Source organism: Chinchilla lanigera, unplaced genomic scaffold (assembly GCF_000276665.1).
Source record: "Chinchilla lanigera isolate Chin_1 unplaced genomic scaffold, ChiLan1.0 scaffold00144, whole genome shotgun sequence".
Taxonomy (NCBI): domain Eukaryota; kingdom Metazoa; phylum Chordata; class Mammalia; order Rodentia; family Chinchillidae; genus Chinchilla; species Chinchilla lanigera.
The window spans coordinates 3,172,460-3,198,488 of NW_004955545.1; the positions used below are offsets into that span (position 1 = coordinate 3,172,460).

Genomic DNA, 26,029 nt, shown 5'->3' on the forward strand with positions numbered 1-26,029 from the left:
AAAAAAAAAAAAAAAAAAAAGAGCAGACTCTACTATTCAGAGTGCTTCATGTGAATATGAAAAAATCTAAGGGAACATTTGGGAGGGGATACCCACCCTTCTCTTCCCACTGAATATTGGAAGAAGAAGAAGGGAGCGAACTACGATGAAGGAGCTGGAAAGAGGACTGAAAAATTGTTTCCAGACTTTGGCAGTTTTGCCTAGAACCACCTCCATTTTCCCTTAATCATAAGTAGACAGATTAAATGGCATCTTGAGGGGCAGGTATATATATATCTATATATAGGTATATATATAGATATATATATATCCATATATACAGGTATATATGGATAGATATAGATATAGATTTACATACCTGGGCATGCCTACCTATTCCAGTGCTCAGGACCAAAATCAGGAAAACTGAGACATGGAGAAACTTTTTTGTTCAAGTTACCTACCATGTTAATTAGTGGATCTAGAATTCAGATGCTGGCTGTCCTGGCTCTTTGGCTGAGAGATGTTTCTTCTACACAGTGATGTTTCCTCTACCCATGGTGTCGGGGACAGAGCATATTTAAGTGAAGATGCTCTTGCAGTTAGCTAGGTCTCTGGAGCCCTGGTTCCTAGCAATTCAAGCCAGTGGTTACCTTCCAGTACTCTAAGAAGGGGCGGGCATGTTCCACTATCTTGACAAAGATGGAAACTGAGCACAGAGAAGTGGGTTTGCAAAGAGCTCAGAGTTGAGAAACAGCAGTCTGATGTGGTGGGGAGAATTTCCGAGGGGTCAGGTGTCTGGCCTCAGGCATTTACATTGAAGTTAGGAATATAGCATAGGCTTCCTCTAAGTGGGTGGGGAAAGGCAGGAAGCCATGACTAAGCAAGGTCTGAGCAGCTATAATATGACTCTGCAATCAAGGAGAGATGGAACAGAGAAGGGACCTGTTAAAAAGGCCACTTAGAGGAGGAGATAGGCATGAGAAGGGAAGGAGAAGTGAGAGAAAATATGCTGGGAGCAAATGTTTTGTGCAGAGTTCCAGAAACTGAGACAAACAATTTTCATGTTCAAGATGTGAAAAGAAAATTGCCGGAGATACAGAAGAGGCACTGGTTGAGGAGGAAGGAGAGCAAGGATTAGGAAAGTGGAGGGAAAGAAAGGGTTATTAGTAACAGAGGTGGCCTATCCTTCAAGCTGTTTCCTGCTCTGAATCGTAGACTTCCCCTCAACTATGCACTAGCTTCTCCTCTGATCTAAAGAGCCAGTCTCCAGTATTGACCACTTCCATCCATCTTTCCAACTCCCATCTGGATGTCCTGCCTCAGCAACAATCGTAACAGTACTCATGATATCCATAATTTGTGGAGTGTTGACTTGGTGCCAGGCACTATATGGAGCTCTTTACACTAGGAGGGAGGTTGCACTTTATAGATGAGCAATCCACGTAGCTGAGACTGAACTGGGTGCAGGCTGAGAGAGATCCAGGACCCTACCCCATGGATCTGTCATCACTCACAGTGGCAGAGTTAGTGGTAATAGCCCAGGCTGTTGGACACCAGGCTTTGGTCTCACCTGCATCTGTAGGGCCTTTGGGCTAATGGAAAGAATCTAATTCAGGACCTGCTGTATAATTTGTGGAGCCCTGTGCAAAATGAAAGTGTGGTCCTTTGTTAAAAAATTACTGAGGATTTCAATATGGTGACAATAAGCACAAGTCTGAGTGTGGGATGGGCTGCTGGATGGACTGCCAGCCCCAGAAGCTGGGCCTGATCATGTGGACCCCTGAGGATATGTGGGACCATCAGGCACACTGGGCTTACAATGCTGCCGGCAACTCCGTGTATTCCTTCCATGCTCCACCATTTCTGGTCTCCTTCTGCAGCACCCTTATTTAGGGAGAATGAAGAGGGAGAGAAAGCCAAGGAGTGCACACTGCCAGTGTGGAGGGGAGTGTGAAGCTGCCCTTTGGCTGATCCATCCTCAAGGACTTATAGCTCCTGAAAGCCCTGGCAGGAGCTGCCTTTAGATGAAATCTGTGCTGAAGTTAGAGTGCCATATTGAAAAGGCAGACATCCAAATAGTAAGATAGGAACATAATGAATAATGCGAGACTTCCTGGCTCATCACTGCCCTTTGCATCTCTGTTCAATTAATGAGCATGTACTGTGTGCTAGCACTCTGCTAAGTGATGAAGGGAGGAGGCAGAATAAATAAGGGGAAAGTCAGTGTTCTTACCCTGAAGGAACTGCATGCTCTGAGTGGGGATGTAAAGTTTCTAAATTTAATTAGAAGACAAAGCCAAATAATATGCAATTATGTTGTCAATTAAATAGGATGAGGGGTCATAGAGATGCCGTCAATGTTACTTGATCTGTGCTGGCAGGAGGAGGAAAAGTTGGAGTTGAGTTGAAGGTGGTGGCTCACAGGGCTTGGTGAGAAGGTGGTCCTTCTGTGGGGCACCGAGTGGGCGGTAGGATGCAGAGGAGGGGAGGGGCAGCTCAGAGGTGGTGTGAGGAAGGGTTGGGAGTTTTGATCGAGCAAGATAGGAAAACCAGCGTGGTGAGCACATGAGCCTGATAGGGGAAAAATTGAGCTGAACTGGGGAGGTGATGGCAGGAGAGCACCCTGGAGCCCAACAATTTCAGCTTGAATCTGGCTCTGCAGGGAGCTGGCTGCCTGACTTTGGGTGCTACTCAACCTTTCTGAGCCTTGATTTCCTCATACTGTGGCAGCTACCATTCAGGGTTGTTCTATGGCTTAAATGCAAGTAAGGCAAATACACATAGAAAAGCCACACAGAGTAGTGCTCAGAAAAGCCATCTATTATTACAAATGCTTTACAGTTGCATGGGTGGGTGAGCAGGATCAGGTTGTGAACCACCATCTTGCATCAAATCCTGGCTCTAACCCTTATTAGCTGGGCCAGTTTGGACAATTTGTTTAACATCCTTGAGCCTCAGTTTCTTCATCTGAAAGTATGAATGACAATGTCACCTCACTTGTAGTGGGTGTTGCAAGGGTTAAATGACATAATACATGTAAAATACTTAGGACAGGGCTTGGTACATAATGAGAACTATAAGCATTAGCTATTATGACAGTGAGTCCTCCCAAACCCTGCACGGTTTTTATCATTTCCATGTTGTTGTTGAGGACACAGACTCAGAGGTTGGGGAACTGGTCCCAGGCCACCCAGCTGTACCCAGGGAGCCAGAGCTCCACTCCTTCCACCAAGGACAGACCAGAGCAGTGCACCTGCCCCTTGGCCCCGAGTAAGGTCCACCATGCTCCTGCCAAAGCCCTGTGCCCCTAGCGCAGTGCTCCTTACAGTCTGACTGATGCTGCAGTGACTTCCCCCAGGGCGAGGCTGGTGTCTTACTCGTCCTCTGTGACCCAGCCCCTGACATCACCCAGCACCTGGAAGCCCAGGAAGGTTTGTGACTTGACAGGCAGAGCTCTGCAAAGGCAAGGGCTGCTGTGAGCCCCCATGTGGGTGCCACATACAGACAACTCTGAGGTCCTAAGTCTGGGGAACAGAGAGTGGTGGAACTCGGGGCACAGAGTGTGTGGTGGGAGAGGGAGGAGGGAGGATGGAAAGGTCAGGGTCAGGCACTTTGGATGGAGAGATGGGGCCATTTCATGAGGAGTCTGGACTGTGAAAATCCACCCCACAGAGGCGTCCGCCTCTCCCTTGTGACCTGACATCGAGGTCCCCGCCCTGTACTTGCTTCTAATGGGTGAGACCTGGACACACCCAGGCAACTGCAGTGTTGAGAACACTTGTGCAGCCATCAATACATTCCCAGCAATGACCTTGGAGGTGAGGGTGGGGAGCCTAGGGTGAGTGGGGTGGGGAGGGTCGGGTGAGGAGAGCTTTTGGGGGAGGGGAGGAGGGCTGGCTTTGGCCAGGAGGGGGTGCTTCAGCTGCAAAGGGGCAGAGAGTGGGGCTGCGGCTGCTCACTGTGGGAAGACGAGGCTGATGCCCTGGCTGGGAGCCTGGCTCAGTCCCCTCCTCCTGGCGGGAGCACAGGAGGAAGAGCTCCTCACAGCTGCTGTGAGGGCCCCGAATGGGGTCTCCAGTGCAATGAGAAGAAGAATAACCATTGTTGCCCAGGATGAGGGTCAATGGGCCCCGCCACCTTCTCTTCCCTCACCTCAGCCAGTCACCATCCCTTCCTGCTGGGTGGCGGGGCCCCCACTCTGCCTCTGCCCGCTGAGTCTCATCCCTCCCATCTCCCAGCCACGCTGCTGCCCACTGTGCCCTCAGCCCTCAGTCTCCCTGAGCTGCCTGCAGTGCCAAAGCCAGATACTCAGATGAAAGTGAAGGTGAACGAGGCTACCTCATCTCCCCTGATCTTCTGACTCCCCACCCTGTACCCTGGGATCCCCAGAGCCTCCATCCAGCCAGTGCCTCCTCTGCAGGATGCCCCAGCCCCAGCCCCTCCCCTGAGTGTCCTCAGCCCTGCCCTTTGTACTCAGCCCTGCTGCCTTCAGGAGGCCACAGCTGGCTTCCTGGGCCTGGTCTGGGTGGCCCAGAGTCCCTGTGAGCAGGGGCAGCTCAGCTCCTGGGATTTCCCCAGCTTCAGCCACCAGGAAGTCTGATTTGGACAAGCAAAGCTTTATTCTTGGCCAGCATCCAGGTAGGAAGCAGACCAAAGTTCAGGGAGGAGCTCTTTCCCTGGTCAGCCAGGAATTCCTACTGACCTCTGTTCCTCAGGACCTGAGGTTTGGGTCTCTGCACTTGGAGAGCAAGGTCACGTTCATGGGCGCATGGGGAAGGGTTGGGGACGGACAGCTGTGGGGTATACATCGTTGGCTGTTTCCCTGCCTGCCTCCCCAGACCTGGCTCTTGTTGTCCCTGAGCCTGGTTGTGGGTCAGGACAGTGGCTCTCTGGACTGTCTCTGCTCTCCTGAGTGGGGCACAAGTGGCAGGCTGTGTGGGATGAGCACATACTGTCTTCCCCCAGGGGCTGATGAGGGAACTCAGAGGCTCCATCCTCCCAGCTTCATGGGATCCCCAGTAGGGGTCTAGAGGAGAACAGTTTTGTGGACACGGCCCAGACAGGTCCCATCCTGGGTCTCCAAGGGGCAGGAAGGAGCATGTCCAGAGGTTCTGAACCATCTGTTGCCTCCCCTGAGGTGGTTGCCCTTTGAAGGGACACCCTGTGAATGGTGCTTGGAGGAAGCATCTTTTGTCAGGACTCCTGTCCTGGTAACAGCTTCACAGTCCACATGAGCTTCACTTTCCGCCTGAGACTCTCCCCTGACTTTCTTGGGTCTCACAGCTCCTTGGCTCCAAATGAGCCCTAGGGGAACCTCTACAGCAAACAAAGAAAGAGCAAGAGCGGCCCCCAGAGAGGACACGTGGGCAACCCTAGTGACTGCACATAGCTCATGGGGCCACTAGCTAGGCCTTCCTTTTCCTGTGCTGTACCCTCCTGTCCCTCAAAGCTCAGGCCAGGGACCCAGAGAAAGGTCTCTCTGGGGGGGGGTCTCCCACCTCCTACTCTAGGCAGTGAGAGAGAGAGACACGGAGGTAAAAGAGGTAGGAGGTGGTGGGAGGGGGCCCTTGTGTGCACTGACACAAGTTTAAAGTGTGTAGCATTGCGGAACCCAGTGCGCACAGAATCATGTTTTTGCTGCTGCGGGTAGAAGCTGTGTGTGGTATCATTGCCCTCTGGTGGATAGTTCTGCAATGGCAGTCTCAGGAGCTAGATCTCTGGCCCAGCTGTTTTGGTCGTGTGAGCTTCCTCTCTGGGACACTGGGTGAGAAGTGGTAAAGGTACAGGTGCTAGAGGTGCTGTTGGAGGAGGTGGAGATGGAGCTGGTGGTGGTAGTGGTGTCAGAGGAGGAGGAAGAAGAGAAGGAGAAGAGGGTGAGGAGGTGGCAGAGGTGGTGGGAGTCATGGAGGAGGAGGAGGAGGAGTAGAAGGAGGAGGAGGTAGTGGTGGGGGTGGCGGGGGTGCTGAACCCAGGGGGAAGAGAGAGCAACGCTGCCCTCGAGCCCAGGTGAGGACCACTCTAGGAGGAGTGGCTCTGAGAAGGGCCGTGCAAGATCCCAGTATCATTCCAGCGCCATGTGATAGAGTCTGCCCTGCCCTGCCCACCTAGTTGCTGCTCTATCTGGCAAGTGGTGGGGCATCACGCTGCCTCCGAGGCTCCTCCCGGCTCTGGAATCTGAGGTTTTGAGTCAGGAGGAGCTGATCTGGCTCCTGTGTCCTCTCTGATCTCTGACTCTCCTTCCCCTTCCTGTGCTCACATCTGCTCCTGCCATACTGGCCTCCTGTTCCTGGGACCCACCAGGTGTGTTCTGCTGGAGGACAGTCACCTAGACTGTACTTCTGCCTGAAAAGCTGCTCCTTAATGTCTGCTTGGCCGCTTGCTTACCTTCCCTCTTTTCTGCAAGGTCCCTTTCTCAATGGACCCTCTTCTGATCCCTTGATGCTGTTCTTCTCATGTCCTGATCCTCCCTTCCCTACTCTCTTCCCTATGCCTTTGACTTCTTCCACCATAGCACACCATCCCTCCTTCTTCTTTTTAAAAGCCTTCTACTGTACAGCAGTGTTTCCTGTACAACAGTGTGCTGTGTTACCCTGGAAGCAGCTGCACATAGCTTGTGTTTGCTGGGTCTGTTGATTGCATTAAGAGACTGCCGCAAGTGACAGATATACACCAGAGAGATTTGCATCAGCACACTTTGATGTTGGCATAATGACAAGATTGTCTAATGATGCATTTCTTAGGGCATGCCCCTGTTGTTAAGTGATCCAGGATGGTACACATATTTTCTTGTGGGTATTGTCTCAACAGCTCACCCTAGACATCATTTGGAATCAACTTTGGATCTAATAAATATCCCTAATGCCCTGTGCCCCAGCTCTGCTGTCCCTTGCGCTGGTTAATGTGGCAGCTGGCTGTTAGGGGATCAGGAGTGGCCTCCTCACTTGTTACTCCTGGAGCTGGCCCTGGACCGTGCTGGAGCAGATGCGGTTCCATTGCAGGCTGATGACTACTGTTCATGTGTCGGTGGGCACAGCCTGGGAGCAATCCTCTCCAGAGTAGCCAATGAGAGTGTTGGGCTCTGGGCCCTTCCCAAAGTTGTTTTCAGGTTGGACTTAGACTTCAGGGTACATAGACAGGGGTCTGCTCCGTCACACAGGGAGAGCTCCACACTCACATTTTTCAGGTTTCTCGCGTCTCTCTGCCTCCACTTGCCAGTGTAGCACAGGTTGGGCCCAAGGGTGGATGCAGCACTCATGGGCATCCACATGACCTCCACATTGTTCATCTCGGTCCCTTCTTCCTTCACATCCTTGGGATTGGACTCAGGAGGAGCTCTGCTGGTAGTAGAGCTCGGACAGGAGGCTGGGGTGGCTGCTCCAACTTTGTTGGTGGCAATGACCTGAAACTGGTAGTTGACATATGGGGAAAGCTGGAGGACAGTTGAGTTGACACTGCTTGGAAACTTGGAATGACCATACCAGACCCCTAGCTGGAAGTGGTCCTCTTGAAATTGAACAATGTAGTCTGGGGCTGTTATCATCTCCTGGACCCCAGCTCAGCCTCACACTCTGCTCAGCCAGGACCATGGGCTCTAATTCACGGGGTTGGTCTGCCTGTCCTTTGGGTCTGATTGGCTAGAACAGTGAGGTAGGCTTGGCCAGGTCTTGGTCCAGCTCAGTGTTGTTCACCCACACAAGTGTAGCTGCCCTGGTTTCTCTCTACCAGGCCAGAGATGGTCAAGGAGTCGCTTTTTTCTTTATCCTGTTTCCGGTGTACAGCAGCTTGTTGTCCTTCAGCTAGAAGAGAGTGAGTCTCAGTGAGGGGTCGTGCTTCACGCGATGTACCTTGGTGCCCCTCCTGGTCCTCGAACATCTGGAAGATCCTGGTGCTGTCTTTGACCTCCAGGTGGACTTGGTTTTCAGCCTTGCCTAGGATATTGGTGGCAACAGAGGTATAGATGCCTCAGTCTTCTTTGTAGATCATCTTCATTTCCAGGCTGCCATTCTCACAGACATGGTAGTTGCCACCATCCAGATTGCCTTCCTGCTCATTCCTAAATCATCAGAGGGTGGGAACAAGAGACCCAAAGAACAGGCAGCCCAGCCCTACCTGGTTGTAAAGGATCACCCGAACGAGCTGGTTCCAGGGTGATCGCATCCCACGTGGGATGTCCAGCACACTGACAAAGGCATTGGCCAGCAGGTAGCCATGCTTATTGCTGTTGTGCTGCTACATGGCCCTGCTGCTGATCTGCATGTCCCAGAAGATGATGGTGTTGCTGGCCACCCTGCAGCTTGGATTGGATGGTCCTGACTGCAAAAGTTCCCCATTCACCTTCCACTGGAGAGTGGATTTGGGGTTTCCATAAGCTCTGCACACCAGTCTTTATCCTCTGCAGGAGCCAGGATTAGGTTCCTGGGTTTGTCCAGCCAGTAGGGAGCAGCCTTTACTCTCACCAAGATCATGTGCTGGATTCTGCCCATCTTGTTGGAGACCAGACAGAAATATTCTTCAGAGTCTTTCTCTGAGACACTGGTGATGCACAGAGCCTTGTTAAAGTTCTCAAACTTGGCTTTGTCAGATGGGAGGTCCTCATCTTTCTTATACCATGTGATGTCTGTTGTTGGGACCCTAGAAGTGCTGCACTCTAGCAGGAGGTTCATGCCTCAAAGCACCATCTGACTGCTTGAGGTACTATAAGGACACTTGAAGCTGGGTGTTCTTTCTGCAACTCTTCGGGTGGTGAGAACCTTGAGGGTGAAGGGGTTCTTCTGCTGGGTTGTGTGGGTGAAATGGAAGCCAGCATTGCAGCTGCAGTCTGTCTGTGTGTCCTGCAGCATCACGCTGAAGTACAGGTCCCCTTTGTGGTCCTGGGAGACATGTTTGTGCTGGGCGATGGGCTCCCAGTTCTGGATGAACTGCTCATCCAGAAGATAATTGAGGATGGGAGGCCAGGAGGGGGGTTGCACTGAAGTGTGAAGTGGATGCCTTCCAGAACCACAACAGGGTCCAGGTTTTTTTGGGCCACAGGGGAGATTTGGACCCCTGCAAGTGGATTCTGTTGCACAGAGTTGTGCCAAATTCATTGCAGAAAAAGCGCAGGTATTCTCCTTCATACTCTCAGGCCACCCACCAGAGTTAATCACCAGGATCCCAGACACCTGTAGGTCCTGGGCAATGCTGAAGAATCTGCTGTTTCAAGTTTAGTGGAAGCCTGAGACAGGGTTGTCGTCATGGGGGTCCACAATGTGGTTCTTTGCTGACTGCTTGGCTGTAACAAGCAGCAAAGGGAGTGTCTGGGCTGCAGGGACCTGCCTGGGTCCTGGCTTAAGGGAGCTATAAAACCACAAGCTTTGGGAGCCACTGGGCATGCAGACAAGTGGATATGCACAAGTCCCTACTCTAGAGACCTAGCTTCTCAAATGAGGCTGCAGGAAAGGGGTGGGACACACAATTCCTTCTTCACTATGATTATTTTGCTGAGTTCTTCTCCTTTAAGTAGAATAAGGGAAGCAGGGGGTTGTGTGAGTCCTTTAACTATTTGGAGACCATTGTGGAGGGTCTGGGTTTGGGAAGGGCGGGTCTTATTTAGTGTGGAGATGAGGCAGAGCCATTGTGACTGAAATAGTGCTTCTTTGAGTGTGACAGTATGGCAGAAGAGTTGTTTCAAATGGGCAGATGAAAGGAAGTTGGGGGCACATAAAAATAGCACACAGCTTAGTTTTTTCACTCATCATATCAACATACTGATCAGCCCATGAGCTACATAGGAATTCTCAGCATGATCTATGAGACATGAATTTTGGGAGATATTTTTCAAAAAAGGAGGAGAGGGGAAGGTAAATCTGGGAAATGCCAGAGAAGATTTCTTCTGCAATTCATGGTCCTTCAACCAGTAGGAACATCAGCTTGAATTCTTTAATCTGCAGTTCCACCACACATGGCTATGATATTGCACACTATGTTTCTGCCTTTTTACACAAAAGCTCTTCTAAGGTCTTGCTACATCAATGTCCTAAATCAGCACGGATTTTGGGAAGTGCTGACTTATGAGCTATAGCTTAACTATGGGGCATTCAAGCCTTTCATGACACTTCTCAATCCCTCCAGTTTGGCCTCAAACATGCCAGTGGTTTGTCCATCCTAAGCAGTTCCTATCTGTTCATGGGTCCTTCAGCTCTGCCTCTCTCCTTCCAAACTTCTTCCTGTACAAGCTAAAGGGCCCTTCCCTAACCCTGTCTTTGTGTACGGTCTGCACCCATCTTGGTGCTTTTCCGTTCTGCCCCATGTCTGCTGCCTCCTGGACTCGATCTGCCAGCCAGGCATGAAGCAGCCCCCTCTGCTTCTCAAGGCCTGGCCCTCCAGCTGCCCCAGTGGACGTAGGATGGACAGAGCCAAGCAGAGAGCATGGCCAGGCTCTGTGGCTACAGAGAGGGAAAGGACACCAGTTTGTGGGTCATACATTCTAGAAGTGGAGGGGCCTGGCTGCTTCCTCCTGTGACCCCTGACTCTGCTTGGTGTCTTTAAAACCTTCCTCTCCATTGACCCTTCACAACCTGCAAATGTGCATTTAGCCCTAACTCTCAAAGGGCCTGTGGGAATCCTTGGCTTCATTCCCCACTTCCTGTGGAGGCCACAAACTCCTCTCCAGCCTCACCTGACCCAGAGTGTTCTGGGGCAGGATTCCTCTGTGCTGGTTTGGCGGGTGACCCTAGGCTTCTGTCCTGCCAATCTCTGCATTCCCTGACTCTGGTTGTACATCTGCTGCTTGGGTCCCATTCATCCTCTGGACACTGACAAATTTGGGAGATGCTGAGGGGTCAGCTCTCCCCTCCCAGCCCTGTTTGCTTCCTTACTTGTGCTGAGACTCCAGCCTAGTATGGCCCTGGAGTCACGTGCACCTGGTCATCCCAGGCAGCCACAGGGACACTGACTTCTCCTTTGTCTCCACCTAGATGGCTTGCTGCAGGCAAACTGTGCAAGAACAGCTCGTTTTGGCTTTTTTCTTTTTGGTTATCCTCAAGTCCATTACCCTGGCTGGGGGAATAAGCAGGGCAAGATCCCAGGATAATGCCAAATAATTCGCAGGACCCCGTATGTGGGCACCTAAGAGATGTGGTGACATGTAAGGCCACAGACACAGCGAGGAGCCCACTGTCAGGACTCTCCATGGTAGCTCACTCTGTGTCTCCCTGACCCAGGTAATTTTATTTTTGCTCCTTTTCTCTCTTGTTCAGCCCAAGTTACTTCTGCAGAGCCAGTGTTTCCATCACCCATTCACCTGGCACTTTCCAAATAAACTCTTGGCACTGCTTCTGGCTTGTTTCATCTCATTCTTTCTGCAAGAAGAACCTGGAATACAGGGAACCATTTCTAAGGAATAAATGGATAGCACAGTGAATCTTTACTTTAAAAAAATTTTTATTTTAGTGAAATACACACTGCCATTAATTCCCCTCAAAATACCCCTCATGCATTTGAACACCCTTCTCTTGTTGTGTTGTGATTTGTGCTGTTGGGGTTGCCCTGATATCCTGAAACAATTCAACCATTTACTTTTCATGGGCTTTTTCAACTTAGGCAAAACTAGACCTCATGAAGTATAGAATCTAGGAAGAAGGTAGATGAAGAACCATCATTATATTTTTAGAAGCCTGCCTTTCTGTTGGATGGAGGGTAGCAGTACTATTTGCATAATTTTTTTTTTTTAATCACATCTTGTAAAGACACTCACAAAAAGGCCTTCCAGAAATGCTTCAGAAAGCCCCAAGAACAGTGGAATAGGCATATTCACAGCACGGAGGAATAATATGAGGGAGATTACTGGTGATTTGCCTTCAGTTCTAATACATTTTAAAAATTTAAGCATTCACCCTATCTGAATCCTGGAAGGAAGATGATGTGGCCATCAGTTAAGGAAGTGGTGATGGGAACTCCTCCTATGTTGATGGGAACATAAAGTAGAGGATTAGATTCCACTTACCATTGGACTCAGACAAACGTGATGCTTTCTCTTAGACATTCCTGTTGAGTAGGAGCTTGGGCAAGTGTATTTAGGCAGAAAATGTGCAGCTTGAGTGGTATGAGTTCCCCTCATCCTTTACATGATGTTGGGAAATTCAAAAGTTCTCATGAGTACCTGCAGGAGAAATAAAGCCTTCAGAGGGCCTTGGGTGTGAAGATGTCTGACAGAACAAGGTCAAAATTGGGGCTGGGGATTTAGCCTGGCAAGCGCAAGGTCGTGAGTTTGACTCCTGGTACCAGAAAAAAACTAAAAAAAAAAAAAAAAAAAAAAAAAAAAAAAAAAAAAAAAAAAAAAAAAGAACAAGGTCAGAGTGCATGGACCTCTCTCGGTACACGAGGGTGTGGCAGGAATATCTCTGTCAGCTGTGGCTGCCTAGACTCCATCAAGATGATGAGGACCCAGCACAGCAGAGGAAAGGCCTTCAAAGGCCCACAAGGATTGCAGAGAACAGTAACACAAATGGAACTCCCTCCCTAATTTTGAAAGGCAAGGAGCGAGATAGAGCAGGAGGAGGATGGAGTGGAGGAGAAGGAAAACTCCATTCTTGACTAATCCTGCTGTGACCCTCCAGCAGCTGGTTTGGGGCTTGACAGTGTCTGGCTGGCTCTCCTCCCCAGGACATTGCACATTTCTCTCCTGTGCTGGGTGATGCTCCGTGTTTGCCACTGGCAGTCCCAACTCTGCTTACACAGTCCGTTCCAGCAGCATCTCCCAGTTGAGTCTCTCAGCTGTGAATCAGGCATGTGTCCTCTCCCCAGGTGCAGCAGACACCTCTCTGAATGGTTTCACTGCAGCTCCTCTCACCAGCACTGGGTCCAGGGCAGGCAGCCATCGGGTAGGGAGATGACTCAGCAGAATTCACTCTAAAGAAATCTTCCATTTTTCTATACATTTCATATTTGTTTGCCTTCAGCATGGTGAGAAATTAAAGAATCCCAAATACAGTTTATGGAACCTGCTCTGCAAACACAGCATGTGGAAGGTATTGTTCTCCAAGACATTTGATTATATCCTCTAAGGACTTTCGGTTTTGTAAAGTATGTGGTGCATATACACAGCACAAATGGATGTGAATTTGGCTGTGCTCTGTGGCCAATGTACACAGATGCCAGAGAACTGAGACATTCTGGCTCTCTTCCCTCCTGTGTAACTGAGTGTCTGCATATGGTCTCACTGCAGCTCCTCTCACCAGTTTCTCACTATTCGACTTTGTAAAATCTCTCAACTGTACTAGACTCAGTTTCTTTGATTGCAAAATGCCCTGCCTAGTTACCAGGATGCTATGAAGTAAAATGAGAAAATGCATTAAGATTGATCTTCAGAGTGTCATAATTCTTTGGATCCTACCTGCCCAGAGGATATATCCTATCTCCAGATGCTGACCAAATCACCAGGCTGGTTCAATGTCACTCTTAAATCAAGGACAATAAGGGCCACCAAGGATCAGAATATTTCTCAGGAGAGTCAGAGTCTCCCCACAGATCTAAAGCACAGAAGATCATAAAGACCACACTCACACTGTAAACTCTCACTGTGAGGCCATGCGAGAACCAGTCCAATGCCAGCTTCCCTTGTGTGATCCCACACATACCATGACTGCCTTGGATTTTGAGTGTAAGTGTGGTTGAGCACAGTGAAATGAACCCCAAGGAACAAATTCCTTGGGCAGCAAGTTACCTTTGTCAAGCAAGGGACCCAGGTGGCCTTTTCTCTAATGTAAGATTGACATATATGCATTATTGACCCTGTGATGAGTTGTGTCTTGCTCATTCCTGAGATGCCCCCAGGACATCATTTTTCTTGTCCTGATTCAAACTACTGGTTTATTTTTAATGGTGCTCGTCTCTTCAGCAACTATGCCTCCTGGCCCCCACTTTACATGTGATTCTTTTCAGGACAAAATTTAAGTTTTTGAGATCTTTCTGCTCTGAATTTTATTCTTGATTCTCACTCTAAATCAGGCTAATACAGCCAACAGTACTCAGGCCATGCCTGAATATTGGGGTGCCTTGAAATTTCCTGATGCAGATCAGTTACTCAGCCACATTTAAATTCAATGTCACAAGAAGTCTTAGGACATGAACAAAACATAGCCAAATTTGTTTGGCCAGAGTATAGCACACACGGACTTTAGCCCAGTCCTTTAGGGAGTTGTCATTCCCATCTGAAAATTGGTGAGCCTGGCCTTTCCTGTTCACATTTCTGTTAGCATTCTCATCTTCTGAGTGCCAGCCAGAATCACCCATCAGAGTCTGCTCACGGATTTTAGACTGTCTCTAGCCTGCTTCTGCAAAGTTTTCCAAACACCTCCAGAAACCATTTCCAAAGGTTTTGAACCACAGGGTTATAAGGAGTGACAGAAACAACCCTGCTTCTTGTTACAGATTTTCTCTGCATCGATCAGCTTTCTATTTCTGGGACAAAAATCTGACACCCACAAACTGAAGAAGGACAGGCTTATTTTGGCTCTTGCTTTCAGAGATTCTAGCCCTTGGTCAGTTGGCCCCAAGGTAGTAACCTTATGGTAGTAGGGTGTGCAGAAGAAAGCTGCCAATGCATGTATCTCAGCAGCAGATACGAGGAGGAGGGCACCACAGAAGAAGGAATCAGATTGAGCCCTCAGAATGACACTCTCATGACCCATGCAGACCCACACACATGGAAGTGTGCTTTGTTAATCTCTGAGGCATCTCTCAAGCCAATCATGTTGACAATCAAGATTGTTAAAATGACTCTTAGATTCTAAGGAACTGTGTTTGGCACAATCACATAGAGTACTCCCAACCACAAAGCCCCAGTTTCCCCAGAACCATCAGGGAGCAGAGTGCCTGACACTGAGCCATTGTCCTACTGGAACAATGGCAGCCCCAGGATCTGGTGACACAGAATCCTGTCCTCCCAGCTCCATTTCTGACCCACCAGAAACATCACTGTGGACCACGCTGCCAAGAGCTTTTTTTTCCCACTAGGTTTCTTGGAAACCTGGAGCTTGAACTCACCAAGAAAAATTCATCAGTGAAAGGAGGGAAGTGAGCGCTACCAAAACAATCTAGGTGACTGGAGGAAAACTTTAGTTCCTTTTCTGTGGTTTGTCAGGTTTTTCAAGTTATTAATGAAATCCATCTTCTGCCGTGTTTTAAAATATATTCATCATGAAAAAAATAATCTATTAACAAAGAGTTTGAAGGAATCTGAGTGCAATAGGATTTGGCCTTTAACTTTTTGAAAGAGAAAATAAAGAAATTTTCAATATTTTCTGTACCAGTATTTTGAAGTTTATATACACATATAAGTCAGTGTTAAGGATTTGTGTTTTTAGACATTGCCCAATAATGAAAAATTATGCAAGTCATATTTTGAAGTGGGCACTATGGACACCAGATGGAGAATAAAACTTGAGGAATTGGAAACAGGCAAGGAGACATGAGGCCACTGCAGTCATCCAAGTGACAGATGCTGGTCACACTGGATCAGAGAAGTGCTTCGTGTACTGACTGAGGACCTAGTGGTACGTGCGATAGAGTGTGGGGTGTGGGGGTGCTGGGGATTTAGCTTAGTGGCAAAGTGCCTGCCTGGCAAGCGCAAGGTCATGAGTTCGATTCCTGGTACCAGAAAAAAAGACAAAAAAACCCCCCACAAAAACACACATTGGAGTGTGGGGTGTGGGAAAAGATAAGATGACACCATGCTTTTGTCACTGGAACAGGTGGAAGAATAGAGGTGAGAGTGATTGGAAAGAGAACACTCTGTGGGAGCATATGGAGATGGCTTAAATTTAGCCATGTCAAGCTGGAGATCCTACTTGATCTCTAAGGCCCACAATCAAGTAGAGATGCCATATAAACAGCTGGACATTTACAATATGCACTTCATTGGAGGTACCAGACCAGAAACTTTGGAGTACCCAAAGGATTTCAAACCATAAGCATCCACTACCTGCAGTATTTTCTATTCTTTAGACTTAATATCCTAACACAACAGAAACTGATCTCATCGTCCTGGAGGGCAATACATGGTGAATCCCTAGAGTAAAACTATGCTATCTTAAAATTGCATTTCTAAAAAAAATTTAAAAAATTGTATTGTATATGTGAGAAAAAATTGCATTTCTTTCTGTAGACTTAAGGGAGCATTCATTGTGTCCCAGTAGAGGTTGTTACCAGGATGCCTTTCTCTGCAGTGATAAAACTGAGGCCCTCATTTTCTTGTTCACTATAAACAGGTTCTTTTTTTTTTTTACAAGAATACTACATTTCCATGTCACTTGCTTACTACATCTTGAAAGCCAGTATCAGTGAGTGGAATCAGTTTTACATCTTATCTAACTCCCTTTTATCTGTTGCTTGATTTTTTGTGGTCACTCACATAAACTTTATCATCTGTACACCTCAAAGTTTGTTTTTGGTTTTTTAACACTGAAGACATCTCTCAAGTCAGTTTTACCAAGTTAGTCACAAGGTCTGAGGATCAGTGCATGGTGCCAATAGCATAAAGTGACTGAGTGAAGAAAGATGGTCTCAAAGTGAACCTTGGGAGAGTCAGGAACGCAGATGTGGGCAAGAATAAAAGAAGCTGGTAAAAGAAAGAAAAGAGCATCCACTGAGTGGCATGACAAGAAAGGTGGGCGGTGAGGATAGTGTTCAAGTAAGTATATGTCAAGTGTTGCTCAGATTTCAAAGAAGATGAGCACTTGGAGCTGATCATTGAAAATAACAATGTGGAGTTCCCTGGTGACCCAGACAAAAGCACTTTCAATGCAGTGCTGGGGACAATTCATGATGCTGGAAAACTCAAGTGAGAAAGGGATTTCACACAAGAAGGTATCCCAGAGGCCATACACAAATGACTAGATATATCACATCAGTATTCATTGGGGAAATCAAAACCATACTCATACACTACTTTACATTCAGTAGGATGGATGTAATCAATACAACAGATAATAAGAAAACTTGAAATGCATATGGAGAAATCTTGAAACATTGCTGATGGAAATAGACAAATGATTCAACTAGAGCCATCTAGATGGGAAATGGATGAGTGGATGTGATTGAATTCTACATAAGAACAGAACTGACAGTGTATCCATATGTGTAAAAATAGACATAGATGCACCATAGACTTACCATGACAGATTGGCACACAGTAAAACCCCCAAAACACACTCTGACTGAGACCCCTAAGGGAAGCCTATCCAAGGTCTGCAAAGGAAGCCTCAACTCCCATTCACTCACGTTGTCTCCATAAACCTCCAATTCAGCATCCAGAGCCTGCTCTCATTCCTTCTTTTCTGGGTAGTCAACACCTCTTCAGAAGGCTGTGTTCTCAGTAAGACACACAGTTAACAGAGTTGGGGGTTTCATGCAGGGCTCCCTTTGGGGCGGATTCTAGAGGAGAGGGATCAGGGGTCACATCAAGGACAGAGGAAGAACCTTGACTCTGAGGCATGAGGATCTTGAGTGTAGGGGTCTTGGGGAGGCCCCAGGAGAAGTTATAGCCACCAGGTCTGCACAATGCACGCTAGGGGCATCTGGAGCTCGACCGAAGCCAGAGGAATTAGATGAGTGCAGGCTCAGGCTTAGGGTGCAGGTGTACACGAGGGCTGGTGTCTCCTGTTTCCTCCACATTCATTATCTTGGAGGCCTGGCCTCAAGAACTTTTCTGCAGAGAACAGTGAGCAGCCTCTTTTCATTAGATGTTATTCACCAGTAGCCTAGGAATGCAAGAGAGAAGGTTCAGGAGCAGCTGAGGGATAATTAAGTGACCCAAAAGGGACCCTCCTGTCCTCCATGCCAATTAACATAAACTGTTTAGGAATTCCTTCAAAGCACCCAGCACTACATGTGGCAATTATAAATATTCTAGTTAATGTTGTTGAGTTTACCACATTTCCCCAAAAGTAAGACTTAACTGGAAAATAAGCCCCAGCATGATTTTTCAGGATGCTTATAATACAAAACCGCCCCCAAAATAAGCCCCAGTTGGGGTTTTCAACAGACAGATTCATTTAATACAGCTGTTACAGCACACCATGGACATACTGAATTATAAAGTAATAATGTTAATATATAATTAAATGTGAATAAATATTATTTTTGGCATTATGACTTAAAAGGAGTGATGATATAAATTATAAAGAAGTATTTATGAATACCCAAGGGTTTGCCTTAAGACAAGAGGTAAATGCCTACGTAAACAAGGGAACTTGAGACTTATTGCCAAATAGCGATCAGAGTTTGCACAATATCCATAAATATTGCACACACTTGATAACAAATGGATGCGATTGTGTCCAGTATGAAACTTAACGAAATAATGTCACGTGTTCTAGTTGATGTCCTCAATCCACTTGTGTGAAGTAAAGAAATATTTCCTGAATTTTGTTGCCTATAATTTTTCAATGCTTTTGTGTGGACCATCATCCTTAACTTTGTCTTTTTGTTGCTAGTCCTGTCCTGTAAATCTTCTAAAACAGTTGTTTTAATGGGAACTTTTTGAAGTTCACCCTCCAAAAGATTGTGACATGAATGAAGAATTTATGGGATAAACTCACTGTGTTGATGAGCACTAGGATAGGCTACGTGGACAAAATGCTGATTAAAAGACAGCTCCATTGCTGGATGTGAGAGATGAGAGCCAAAAGTTCGACAGTAAATGGACTTGTAAGAAATTCGGGGCAGAATTCAGGGTTTGAAGAGTAATGATGATGTTCCTGAACATGACATGTCTGTAGGGAATAAATGTGGGTTTCTGTACATGAGTAACTGAATAAATATAGTTTTGTACATAAATAAATGTACATTTGTACATAAAAAATAAGACATTTTTGGAAAATAAGCCCAATTGCGTCTTTCAAAGCAACAGTTAATATGAGACCTGGTCTTATTTCGGGGGCAATACGGTACAAAAAGAGTTAAAGAACCCTGGAAACAGAAAGAGCTATTTTTTCAGTCTGGGGAGCACATAGCCAGCAGTGACTCCTGTGAGTGGTCAGTCTGGCTACTGCCCCAGGCCTCACCTTGTCCTTACCCTCATGAGATGCCTGGTCCATCACTGGCACATAGTAGGTGCCACTGTCATCGACCTTGTGGTCCCCCAGGGGTCCTGCGCCTGAGTCATTGACAGAGTGGAGCTCTATTCTGTGCCTAGGAACCCGTAACGTTCCCCCACCTCCGTGAACCCAAAGCCATCATGGTCACATACAGTGCCCCCTCTGCAGGACCCACTTCCTGGTAGCAAAGTGCAGGAGGGAAAAGCCCAGGGTGCACTGGGAGAGAGGAGGTCATTGCCCATAAGGAGAAGTGCAACCTGCCACTTCCGCTTCCACCATCTTCTTTTTGTCTCGAATTCTCCACAGGCACAGTCCAGCTCCCAGGAAGAACAGCACCGCTGTGATTCCCCTGAAGATGCCTCCAATGAGGTCAGCTGTGGGAGCTTCTCCTCAAGGAGGGAAGAAAGAAAATATCAACTACCAGCCAAAGACATCTCACTGCAACTGAGCTTTCACCTTGTACAAGGCTGGGGAAGGGCCTCCTTGATGGTGCTGGGTAAGTGAGCCAGGCAAGAAAGTGAGTGTTTCCTAGGTTATTCCAAGAGGGAGGGGAAGCTGTAACTAACTAACTATCTAGGGTCAAAGGAGGGAAAGAAGGGATTCTAGAGTGTATCCTGGGCCATACTCGGTATAGAAATTTATTTGAGTATCCAGAATAAGAGGTGGGTAGGCAATGTGCCAAGGGGTTATAGTTGACCTTGACATATTAGATTCTCCAGCAGCTTCTGGAAGAAAAGTCTAGAGGAGGAGGCCACACACAGGTCCCAGGTCATTTGTGCATTTAGTGAAACCCCTTTAATGCACAGACATTGTCCAGAGCTGTTGTGAGGAGGATTGAAAAGGTACAAACACGTGAACACGATCTCCAGGATTTCTGTTCTATGCAGGATTCAAACACTTGAGTGGACAGTTACTAAGTGTGAAGTTGTCCTGGACAGATAACTAGAAGAGCTGACACCTTCAAGATTCTCAGTGGCAGTCCATATTCAGGGGCTATAGCAGAAGTTCTGTGTGAAAGGTACTCATGAGTGGACAACGTGGGCAGATAACTTGTGATCCCTGAGTCCTACAGGAGTAACTGAAGGTCAGACACAGAGATGACCCTGACATATGCACAATCTGATCTGCTTTTGCAAAGCCCACTCTGTACCCAGAGCTGGAGAGGCATTGGATGGCTGCTGCCGGGACCAGCAGGGAGGGACAGGGATGTGAGGGACATTTACAGGCAGATGTGAAATGAATGTGACTCCAGACATCTGCACGGGGTGACCACGTGCAGGTAATGGTGCTAATGAGCATGGCAGGGAGGAAAGTCTGGGCAACCCAGACTCTACTGCTCCCTGAGCTCCCTGACAGCCTAACCGCCAGCAGCTGGCACTCATCTTGTGTTTTTTTTTTTTTTTGTCTTTTGAGACAGGGTCTTGCTATGCAGTTTAGGCTGGCCTTGAGCTCACTTTGTAGCCCAGGCTGGTCTTGAAATCAAAACAATCTTCCTGTGTCCGCCTCCTGAGTGCTGGGATTACAGATGTGCGCCACCACACCCTGCTCAGCACTCACCTTGTGAACAGATGTCACCAAGGCCTGAGGTGGCATTGTTATGGTCCATGGAATTGCTGACTACACAGGTGAGGCAGGTGTTGGCCACGCTCAGGGGCATGTTCACACCCTGGGTCCAGGAGTTGGGGCCTGGTGTTCATGTCCCTCTCAGCTCCAGCTCCCTGGGGAGGCCCTTGCTCTCCCAGGTCACATTCAGGTCCTCTGTGGCCCCTGTGGCCCTGCAGTCCAGGGTGACATTGCACCAGCCTGGTGTAATGGACAAAGCCTTGACTAGGATCAGTGGAGGGGACACAGGCTCTGGGGAAGAGGGGGGAAAGATTGTCACATGTCACACATTCTCACTGTCTCACTGCAGCCCATGCAACTGACCTATGAGGAAGGAAGCAGCAATTTATAAATAAAACATGACTTGCCTCAAGCTCAATGTTGAGCAAGTGACAGTATCCAATGAGAAGCCTCATGTGATTTTCCTAACTAAGCAAGTCTGCAAATATTTCCATGAGAAAAGAATGCTTGGATTCCTCCTTCCCTGGACCACTATTAATAACAAATTTGCTCCTTTCTGGAATGGGAAAAGGTCTGAGACAGAAGGGCTGGTTCAGATGCGGTAACCTTTCCCTTCCTACAGCTCCAGCTCAGACACTGCCTGTGGCAGCATGGGCCTCACAGAGCAGGACATCGGACCATCTCTGTGAGGACGCAGAAAAGCTCCATCTCTTAAAGCAGAGACATTTGTGGAGATGCAGTGGTCATGAGTGGGGTGACAGCTCTGCATACGGTTAGATCATGCCCTGAACTTGTGCTCCAGACAGGAAGAGTCAGGTTCACCAGCCAGCCCTGGAAGACACTGGGGACTTCCAGCTGTGAAGGCTGCTCTTCATGGCAGACAGTTTCCTGTACACAGAGGAATTTTAAGGAAAGAAAGTTGAGAAAGCAGATTTCCTAAGTGTTATAGTAGTAAATGTTCTCCTACAGTTCTCCGGGCTCAGAGAGCTGGAATGCTGGAGTCCTGTGGGAGCCAGCCTGGCCTTGGGCTGGAATTGCATGGGAGGAACAAGAACCAGTTACACAGTAGAGAGCTGACCATGAAATACAAGATTACTGCTGATAATCTAGTGGGCCAGCTTCATCGCTAGGGTCATCAGGGTAGAAAGACCGAAAACAGCAGATCTGAAGGACACAGTGAAAGAAGGACTCAGCTTAGCCATCCAGGTTTAAGCAGAAGAAGGGGATCAAGTGATCCAATGACAGTGAGCAACTCTGGTTACCACTTAGCATTTGGCAATGTGAGAGAATGGGCTGTTTTCCTCCGGAGCCTGCAGAAGGGAGCACAGCCCTGCTGCACTGTGATTTCAGCTCGGGAGAACCACGTCTGATCTCTGATACGGCACGTTGACATAATGCATTTGTGGTGTTTAAAATAATAACATGTATAAATTACCTATAGCACCAATAGAAAACTAACATACAAATTAAGTAAATTTAGACCTATTATAACATTATTGCTAATATCCCCAAATTCCCAGTTTCCCCAAATCTCTGAAGTGATTTTCTCTCTGATACAAATCTCAGTTTTGCTCTTTGTTTCTATTAAACACACTCCATTTTAGGAGAAAAATTATGTACTGGAGACTGGAATCTGAATAGAGTCCTGCAAAATTTGGTCTATGACATATCTATACTCAAAATAAGGAGGAAGCCAATGGGTTAGAATGAGAAGGTGTCACTTACGATAGACCTTGAGGTGGGAAATTTGGAGAACTTCTGTTGCATCAGTTAACCAGGAGCATGCCTTGTATCTCCCACTGTCCTGTGGAGTCCGGTTCTCAATCTTCAGGGATGTCACATTTGGCACTTGGACCCTTGCTTTGTACCTGTCCATGAGGTTGGAGCAGAATGGAGCACTTGTCCCTCTCTGGACTCTCAGCATCACTGTGTACTCTGACTCAGAGGCAAAGCCCCACGTGGTCTCCTCCAGCTTGGCTCCTAGATCTTTTCCAGGCCACTGGTTCACATGGAACCAGACAGAACCTCCTTGGATCCCCGTCAGAAGAATGCGGGCTCCAGAATCTTGACCCCCAGGACCATGGGCTCCAGAGCCCTCGGCTGAACTACTGCAGACACCTACAGCATGGAAAGGGGAAACATGAGAATTTTCTCCGTGAGAGGAAAGGAGAGAAACAGAGAGCTGTGCCTTAAATCAATCCCTCCAATATGTTCTCCTTATCCTCAGAAGGGAGCCCCTTGTAGCAAACTGGAAGCCATGGAGCCCTGCTTCTTTGCAGTGGAACCCTGGAGGTGTAATGAACCTGGTCATCCGTCAGGTTCTTTTCTACCTTCTAAAGTCAGTGTGAACTAAATGAGCTTGTGGACAAAAAGCACCTAGCACATCAATGGGCACATGGTTGGTGCCTAACTGTAGAAGGCAGCTTTTAAAGCCCCTCCCAAGGATCCCCTTCCTCATGTCCAGCCCCCTCCCCTTGGATGTGTGCTGCAGCTAGAGACTGGTTTCTAAGGTGGAGAAAACAACAAAAATGGTGGGACATCACTGAATGCAACTACATAGGACAAGACACTGGCTTCCTCGTGGCTCACCCTTACTCCTTGTCCTTCACTGTCTCCTGCTGGCTTTGAGGAAGTCTGCAGCCCTGTTGTGAGCTGCCTTGGACAGAGGCCCAGGTGGCGAGGCACCGAGGCAACCTCCAGACTATAGCCAGCAGGAGGTGCAGCCTCCCGTGGTGCAGCCACGGGGTCTACCTCCTGTCCACCACCCCACAGGTGGTGCCTGGAGCTGCTCCCCTCTAGTCCTGGCCTGAGATGCCCACACTCAGCCCACACTTTGATATCAGTCTGGAGGAACAGAGCAGGAAGACCTAGGGGTCAGGCCAAGGGGTCAGTGAACTTCATTCTGTCTCAGTTCTCATGTGATTATGAAAGACTCACAGTCCATCGATGTCACTTTCCTCATCACAGAGACACTGTGCCAGACGCCCACAATTTAAAGAAAGAGAGATTTATTTGGTTCAGGTTTTGGGCCTTGTATGGTCAGCTGGTTCCAGGCAGGAAGGCATGGTAGAGGGTTAGGGTGGAGGAGAGGTGCCCATGACATGGCCGTGGGAAAGCAGAGAACAAAGAGAGATAGTCCCTTCCAGAGCATGGCCCCGGAGACCCGCCTCCTTCTCCAGCCTCCACCTCCCCACATCACATATAGCTATAAACTCATCAATGGACCGATCCACTGATGATTGTCCAACCCCCACCCTCCGATCACCTCCCACCCCCAACCCCCACCAAGGGCAAAGGTGCCATGTATAATCCCAGCATTCAGGAGGCCGAGGCAGGAAGATTGCCTTGCATTCAAGGCCAGGCTGAGCTTCGTAAGTGAGTTCAAGGCTAGCCTGGAGTACACAATGAGATCCTTTCTCAAAAAAAAAAAAAAAAAAAAAAACAACAAACCAAACCAAAACAAAAATGCCCAACCTCAAAACCCCCACTATGAGTGCATGAGGTTGTGAGGAGACACTGTCTTTCTCTGGGATCAGACTGGCTGTCACAAAAATAAGAAATTCTGAGACTTTTTTCCCCTCCACCTGTCTTTCCATTTCTTTCCTACTGCTTTTGAAATTCTTCCCCTATTTCTATCACTATTTTCTCCCCATTTTCCTTTCTTCTATTCCTTCATTTCTTTGCTGTTTTTTACAGTCTTCCAGCCCCCGTGCCTGTGAACAAGATTTCTGTACAATTTAATGTATCTCCCCAGTTATAGAGTATTTTAGAACCTGAAAAAAATCTACACTTTGATGTCCATAAAAAGTTACCAATTTAAAGGGGGACTCTGACTTTGCTAGTGCAGAATTTCTCATTTACTTCATACATCTCGTTTCACAAGTGTTCTTTACTACTGAATTTCATATAGACTTTATTTTGTGCCTGTGATTAAAAAGATAGAACAGCGCAAGCTTTCACAAGCTTGAGATTGTTAATCTTGTTATATTCTCAGTACTTTTACTTATACGATTTCTTCATGCTTACAGATGTAATCTTTTATAACATGACACATGTGATAATTATAACATGACTCATGTGACTCATATTTATTAGTTCAGATTTTTTTAAATTCCCATTTTGCTTAATCTCCCAGCCTCTCTTTTTATTCCCCATGTTCTGTGTTTTTGTGCCTGGGTTCACAGTGTCCTGTAGCTTGAAGCAGTAATTTCAGGTTTCTTCATCTCTTCAACATACCAAGAAACACGTGGCTGCACAGACACCCTGAGTTTTGGAAGCTTGTTCATTTATAGAATAGGGAATCCATGGAATCAGCTTCCTGAACCTTCCTGATGCTAATCCATGCATCTTATGTTGTGGAAATGGGGAATTCTTCCTCCCAGACTGGTATATTTGTGTCCTTCAACCTCAGAAATGTTCCATGGTACAGATACTCCTCCATTTGTCCAGTCATTTCCAAGTTGATAGGCACCTGTTAATTTTTCCACGGTTTTTCCAGGAGAAGTGATGAGAAAAACAAGTTTTTACCAGAGGTCTTGGATCCTGAGCAGCACCTCGTGGAGAGGCAAAGGCAAGTGACAAGGAAGCGAAGGGCTTCCTCCTGCAGGATTCATCCCACCAAAGACCAATTTGTTTTTACATTTTAAATGGAACTCCAGTGAAGTGGAGTGAATGTTGCACAAGCAATTTTAAAATGCATCTGAGTTGTCCAAGGGCCTCTCAGAGTGAGGATCTGCTTGGAAATGGACCCGGCACAGCCAGGAGACCCCAACTCTCTCGCATTGGAGAAGCTCAACAAGCACAGCCCACGGCAGCGTCCTCACGCTCAGGGGCTCTAGCCTTTGCTAGTTACCAAAAGGTCATTTCCTCCATGGTTCTCATCCTGAGCTCTACCAAGCACGTAGCCTTGGTAAATCATAGCAGACTGTCTTTCCCTTTTGGTTTCCCAAAGACATCAGAACCTAATGCCCCCAGGGGGACTGAAGTGTCTTAAGCTGTCCCCATGCCTTCCCCAACCTTCCTTTCAGGGAGCCCAGATACTCACTGAGGAGACCAATAAGTCCCAGGAGCCCTGAGGTCCAGCATTAGGGGAAGGTTGTCTCCTGAGCGGGAGCCCATCACAGATGTCCACAGTGCTGCTCAGCTGCAGAGAAACCTCAAGGGGAAGGGGCCAAGAAAGGAGGAAGAGCTTAACACCCATGTTCTGACCCACCAGAGGGCGGAGCCAGAAGTCATCACAGAGACACCAGGATACACAGTCAGCTCCTTCCTCTCAGCCCTGCACTTAGAATATACCGGTTATAAGCAGCTGTAGGAGAAGTGCACAAACACCTGATTCCAGGGGTGTCTCCAGCCAGGAGCACAGAGCCAGCTCGTCATTCCCACACAAACCTCACCACTTACCACTG

The 26,029-nt window shown here is 47.7% G+C and overlaps 1 protein-coding gene and 1 pseudogene across 1 annotated transcript; both read right to left on the reverse strand.

Moving 5' to 3' along the window:
• Positions 1 to 6,926: 6,926 nt before the first annotated feature.
• Positions 6,927 to 20,715, reverse strand: LOC102025049 (annotated as a pseudogene).
• On the reverse strand, positions 20,610 to 25,801 carry LOC102025397 (SLAM family member 9-like). Its single transcript, XM_013508200.1, has 3 exons — positions 25,666 to 25,801; positions 22,347 to 22,739; positions 20,610 to 20,912 (listed from the first exon to the last, which is right to left on the reverse strand). The coding sequence occupies exons 2-3, from the start codon at positions 22,543 to 22,545 to the stop codon at positions 20,752 to 20,754; spliced, it is 360 nt and encodes a 119-aa protein (XP_013363654.1). The 5' UTR covers positions 22,546 to 22,739; positions 25,666 to 25,801; the 3' UTR covers positions 20,610 to 20,751.
• Positions 25,802 to 26,029: the final 228 nt, after the last annotated feature.

Coding starts and splice junctions, on each gene's coding strand:
- LOC102025397 (XM_013508200.1), bottom strand. CDS start 22,545: ATGCTGAGAGTCCAGAGAGGGACAAGTGCTCCATTCTGCTCCAACCTC. Junction 20,913..22,346: donor TTCCCACCTCAAGGTCTATC/GTAAGTGACACC, acceptor CCTCTTCCCCAG/AGCCTGTGTCCCCTCCACTG.